We start from the raw sequence: 6,215 nt of genomic DNA, 5'->3' as shown, positions 1-6,215 counted from the left end.
TTGTATTTTTAGTAGAGACAGGGTTTCACCATGTTAGGCAGGATGGTCTTGATCTCCTGACCTCGTGATCCGCCTGCCTCAGCCTCCCAAAGTGCTGGGATTACATGTGTGAGCCACCATGCCTGGCCTTTTTTTTTTTTTTTTTGGAGACAGAGTCTTGCTCTTGTTGCCCAGGCTGGAGTGCAATGGTGCGATGTCAGCTCACTGCAAGTTCAAGGGTTCAACCTCCACCTCCCAGGTTCAAGCAATTCTCCTGCCTCAACCTCCCAAGTAGCTGGGGTTACAGGCGTGCGCCACCATACCTGGCTAATTTTGTATTTTTAGTAAAGATAGGGTTTCTCTGTGTTGGTCAGACTGGTCTTGACTTGCAACATCAGGTAATCTGCCCGCCTCGGCCTCCCAAAGTGCTGGGATTACAGGCGTGAGCCACCTCGCCCAGCAACTCCCATCTTTTTTATTATAACCATACTAGTGGGTGAGTAGTATATCACATTTTGGTTTTGATTTACATTTCTCTATTGATTTATGATGAGCATCTTTTCATGTGCCTATTGGTTTATCTTCTTTGGATCCCTCATCTTTTTAATGTTTGCATAAAATGCCATTAATGAGGCTGGGCCCAGTGGTTCACACCTGTAATCTCAACACTTTGGGAGGCCAAGGCGGGTGGATTACCTGAGGTCAGGAGTTTGAGACCAGCCTAACTAACATGGTGAAACCTGGTCTCTACTAAAATACAAAAATTAGCCGGGAGTGGTGGCAGGTGCCTGTAATCTCAGCTACTTGGGAGGCTGAGGCAGGAGAATCGCTTGAACCGAGGAGGTGGAGGTTGTAATAAGCTGAGATTGCACCATTGCACTCCAGCCTGAGCAATAAGTGAAACTCCCATCTCAAAACAAAACAAAACAAAAAAACAATGCCATGCCATTAACGATATGCCAAGTACCCAGGCACTGTGGCTCACACTTGGAATCCTAGCACTTTGGGAGGCCAAGGCAGGCGGATGGCTTGAGCCCAGGAGTTTGAGACCAACCTGGCCAACATGGTGAAACTCTGTTCCTAAAAATAATAATAATAATAGATAGGCCAGGCCGGGCACGGTGGCTCATGCCTGTAATCCCAACACTTTGGGAGGCCGAGGTGGGCGAATCATGAACTCAGGAGATCAAGAACATCCTGGCTAACACAGTGAAACCCCATCTCTACTAAAAATACAAAAAATTAGCCAGGCGTGGTGGCGGGCACCTGTTGTCCCAGCTACTCGGGAGACTAAGTCAGGAGAATGGCGTCAACCCAGGAGGCGGAGCTTGCAATGAGCCGAGATCGTGCCTCTGCACTTCAGCCTGGTGACATTCCGTCGCAAAAAAAAAAAAAAAAAAAAAAAAAAACATAGGCCAGGCGCGGTGGCTCACTCCTGTAATCTCAGCACTTTGGGAGGCTGAGGTGGGAGGATCACTTGAGCTCAGAAGTTTGAGACCAGCCTGGGCAACAGTGAGACCTTGTCTCTATTTAAAAAAAAAAAAAGAGGCTGGGCACAGTTGCTCATGCCTGTAATCCCTGCACTTTGGGAGGCTAAGGCAAGTGGATCACTTGAGGTTAGGAGTTCGAGACCAGCCTGACCAACATGGTGAAATCCCATCTCTACTAAAAATACAAAAACTAGCCAGGCATGGTGGAGCATACCTGTAATCCCAGCTACTCAGGAAGCTGAGGCAGGAGAATTGCTTGAACCCAGGCAGCGGAGGTTGCAGTGAGCTCAGATCATGCCACTGTACTTCAGCCCAGGCAACAAAGTGAGACACTGTCTCCAAATAAATAAATAAATAAAAATAAAATAATAGCCAGGCGTGGTGGCATGCGCCTGTTGTCCCAGCTACTCAGGAGGCTGAGGCAGGAGGATCACCTGAGCCTGAGGAGGTTGAGGCTGCAGTGAGCCGTGATTGAACCACTGCACTCCATCCTGGGTGAACAGAGTGAGAACTTGTCTCAAAAAAAAAGACATGCCAAGTTTGATTTCATCAGTCCTCTCCTGATGGACATTTAGGTTGTTTCCAGGTTTTTACTATTACAATGATGCAAGAATAATAAAGAGTAAATATATTACTATGCCACAAACTTCTAAACACATTTTGAAAGTGAATTCTTTATCCACGTGACCACTCTCTGAGGTAGGCATTATTATTTCCATTACAGGAACCAAGGCACAGATGAGTTAAGTGGCTTATCCAAGATAATAGCTAAAAAGTATTAGCTTCAGGGTTCTATCTTAGGCTGGCTTTCACCTACTAAGTTGTGTTCCCTAATGCATATGCAGTCACGCATATGAGCAAGTTTATCTGTTGATTGAGCAAATTCTCAAAGACAAATTGTACGCAAACTTACCATTTAGTAGATTCTTTTTTTTTTTTTTTTTTTTTTTTGAGACAGGCTCTTGCTATGTCACCCAGGCTGGAGTGCAGTGGCGCCATCATAGCTCACTGCAGCCTTGACCTCCTGGGCTCAAGGGATCCTCCGACCTCAGCCTCCCAAGTAGTTAGTGAAACCTTGTCTGTACAAAAGATACAAAAATTAGGCCAGTGATTCATGCCACTGCACTACAATGTGGGCAACAGAGAGAGACTCCATCTCAAAGAAAAAAAAAAAAAGAAAACCCAACAAAAATTAGCTGAGTGTGGTGACATATGCCTGTAATCCCAGCTACTCATGAGACTGAAGCGGGAGAAGCGCTTACACCCAGGAACTCAAGGCTGCAGTGAGCTGAGATTGCACCACTGCACTCCAGCCTGGGCAACAGAGACAGATCCTGTCTAAAAAAAAAGAAAGAAAAAAGAAACAAAGAAATCCACATATATGGGCATATTTTTTTTCTAATGTCTTCTTTTTAAAGTTTTTTTTTTTTTTTCCTCCACAAACCTGAGAGTAGTTGATGGGCCTTTTTTTTTTTATTTTGAGACAGGGTCTTGCTCTGTCACCCATGCTGGAATGCCATGGCATGCTGTTTGCTCACTGCAGCCTCAATCTCTCCAGGCTCAGGTGATCCTCCCACCTCAACCTCCAAGTAGCTAGAACTACAGGCACTCACCAGTACACCTGGCTAATTTTTGAATTTTGTGTAGAGACGAGGTTTCACCACATTGTCCAGCCTGGTCGGGAACTCCTGGGCTCAATCAATCCTCCTGCTTCAGCTTCCCAAAGTGTTAGGGTTACTGGTGACAGCCACTGAGCCCTGTGGCAATTTTTGATGGAAGTCCAAAGGCAAATCAATGGGGGAAATAATAATCTTTAAACAAGTGAAAAATTTTAGTGCCTTGGATTAGGCAAAGATTTTTCTGATAGGACATAAAAAGCACAAATCATAAAGGGATTGATACATAGGACTTCAGCAAAATTCATAACTCTTCCTCTCTTCAAAAGACAACGTTAAGAAAATGAAAGCATGGTCGGGCGCGGTGGCTCAAGCCTGTAATCCTAGCACTTTGGGAGGCCGAGACGGGCGGATCACGAGGTCAGGAGATCGAGATCAACCCGGCTAACATGGTGAAACACCGTCTCTACTAAAAAATACAAAAAAAAAAAACAGCCGGGCGTGGTGGTGGGCGCCTGTAGTTCCAGCTACTCGGGAGGCTGAGGCAGGAGAATGGCGTGAACCTGGGAGGCAGAGCTTGCAGTGAGCTGAGATCCAGCCACTGCACTCCAGCCCAGGCGACAGAGCGAGACTCCGTCTCAAAAAAAAGAAAATGAAAGCACAAAGATCCAGGGCAGTGGTGCTCACCCTAGTCCCAACTACTCCCAGCTACTAGGGAGGCTGAGGTAGGAGGATCACTTGAGCCCAGGAGTTGAAGGTTATAGTGAGGTATGACTGTGCCTGCGAATAGCTACTGCATGCCAGCCTGGGCAACATAGCAAGACTCAATCTCTACAAATTTTCAAAAAGAGAAAGAAAATGAAACCACAAACCACAGACTGGAGAAAATGCAAAATAAATATCTGATACCAGGTATGTATCTAGAATATGTACAGAATTATCAAAATAATAAGAAAACAACTTGATTTTAAAAAATCAACAACATTGGCAAACCTTAATCTAGATTAACAAAAAAGAGAAGAGAGGGGCTTTGCCTACTGACTACGGAAATCAAATGGATTATAAAGGAAAACTATAAACCCTATGCCAACGAATTAGATAATTTATATTAAATGGACACATTCCTAGAAATTCACAAACTTCTGAAACTGATTCAAGAAGAAACACAAATTATGAATAGACCTATAATAAGAAAAGATAAATTCGTAATTTTAAAACTTCCTACACAGAAAAGTCCAGGCACAGATGGCTTCACTAGTGATTTTCTTAAATTAATTAATTAATTTATTATTATTATTATTATTTTAGATGGAGTTTCACTCTTTTGCCCAGGCTGGAGTGCAACGGCACCATCTCGGCTCACTGCAACCTCTGCCTCCTGGGTTCAAGCAATTCTCCTGCCTCAGACTCCCGAGTAGCTGGGATTACAATCTCCCGCCACCACACACAGCTGATTTTTTGTATTTTTAGTAGAGATGGGGGTTTTACCATGTTGGCCAGGCTGATCTTGAACTCCCAACCTCAGGTGATCTGCCCGTCTTGGCCTCCCAAAGTGCTGGGATTACAGGTGTGAGCCACCACAGCTGGCGATTTTTTTTTTTAAATTTATTTATTTATTTATTTTTTGGCTGAGCACAGGGGATTTTATTGATAGTACATGACAAGGTGGGGCTCCCTAGGCCCCTCCCCTCTTCAAGGGGTCTACATGGAAACTGTGAGGGGAGATTCAGTGTGGCAGGGGACTGAGTGTGGCAGGGACTCCCCAGCAGTGAGGGCCTCTCTCTTCCTCTTGTGCTCTCGCTGGGGCTGGTGGTCCAGGGGTCTTACTCCTTGGAGGCCATGTGGGCCATGAGGTCCACCACCCTGTTGCTGTAGCCAAATTCGTTGTCATACCAGGAAATGAGCTTGACAAAGTGGTCGTTGAGGGCAATGCCAGCCCCAGCGTCGAAGGTGGAGGAGTGGGTGTCGCTGTTGAAGTCAGAGGAGACCACCTGGTGCTCAGTGTAGCCCAGGATGCCCTTGAGGGGGCCCTCCGACGCCTGCTTCACCACCTTCTTGATGTCATCATATTTGGCAGGTTTTTCTAGACGGCAGGTCAGGTCCACCACTGACACGTTGGCAGTGGGGACACGGAAGGCCATGCCAGTGAGCTTCCCGTTCAGCTCAGGGATGACCTTGCCCACAGCCTTGGCAGCGCCAGTAGAGGCAGGTATGATGTTCTGGAGAGCACCGCGGCCATCATGCCACAGTTTCCCGGAGGGGCCATCCACAGTCTTCTGGGTGGCAGTGATGGCATGGACTGTGGTCATGAGTCCTTCCACGATACCAAAGTTGTCATGGATGACCTTGGCCAGGGGTGCTAAGCAGTTGGTGGTGCAGGAGGCGTTGCTGACGATCTTGAGGCTGTTGTCGTACTTCTCATGGTTCACACCCATGACGAACATGGGGGCGTCAGCAGAGGGGGCAGAGATGATGACTCTTTTGGCTCCCCCCTGCAAATGAGCCCCAGCCTTCTCCGTGGTGGTGAAGACGCCAGTGGACTCCACGACGTACTCAGCGCCAGCATCGCCCCACTTGATTTTGGAGGGATCTCGCTCCTGGAAGATGGTGATGGGGCTTCCATTGATGACAAGCTTCCCGTTCTCAGCCTTCACGGTGTCATGGAACTTGCCATGGGTGGAATCATATTGGAACATGTAAACCATGTAGTTGAGATCAATGAAGGGGTCATTGATGGCAACAATATCCACTTTACCAGAGTTAAAAGCAGCCCTGGTGACCAGGCGCCCAATACGACCAAATCCGTTGACTCCGACCTTCACCTTCCCCATGGTGTCTCAGGGATGCGCTGGCGATGCAAAAGAAGATGCGGCTGACTCTCGAACAGGAGGAGCAGAGAGCCTTTTTTTTTAATTGATAAAGAAAAGAGGTTTGATTGGCTCATGGTTCCACAGGTTATATAGGAAGCAAGGCTGGGGAGGCCTGAGGGAACTTATAATCGTGGTAGAAGGCCAAGGAGAAGCAAGCACATCTTACATGCCTGGAGCAGGAAAAAGAGCCACTAGCGAATTTTATTAAATGTTTAAAAAAGAGCCAATACCAATTATTTTAAAATTTCTCCCAACAAATA

At 46.6% G+C, this 6,215-nt stretch overlaps 1 protein-coding gene across 1 annotated transcript; it reads right to left on the bottom strand.

The window, feature by feature from the left end:
* Positions 1-4,705: 4,705 nt before the first annotated feature.
* LOC117065216 (glyceraldehyde-3-phosphate dehydrogenase-like) lies at positions 4,706-6,004 on the bottom strand. The gene has a single exon (XM_033179773.1). The coding sequence runs from the start codon at positions 5,914-5,916 to the stop codon at positions 4,909-4,911; it is 1,008 nt and encodes a 335-aa protein (XP_033035664.1). The 5' UTR covers positions 5,917-6,004; the 3' UTR covers positions 4,706-4,908.
* Positions 6,005-6,215: the final 211 nt, after the last annotated feature.

The sequence above is a fragment of the Trachypithecus francoisi genome, unplaced genomic scaffold, assembly GCF_009764315.1.
Source record: "Trachypithecus francoisi isolate TF-2019V2 unplaced genomic scaffold, Tfra_2.0 Lachesis_group2, whole genome shotgun sequence".
NCBI classification, from domain to species: domain Eukaryota; kingdom Metazoa; phylum Chordata; class Mammalia; order Primates; family Cercopithecidae; genus Trachypithecus; species Trachypithecus francoisi.
Note: the sequence above shows the minus strand (reverse complement) of the source record. Positions and strands in the feature narration are given on the sequence as shown.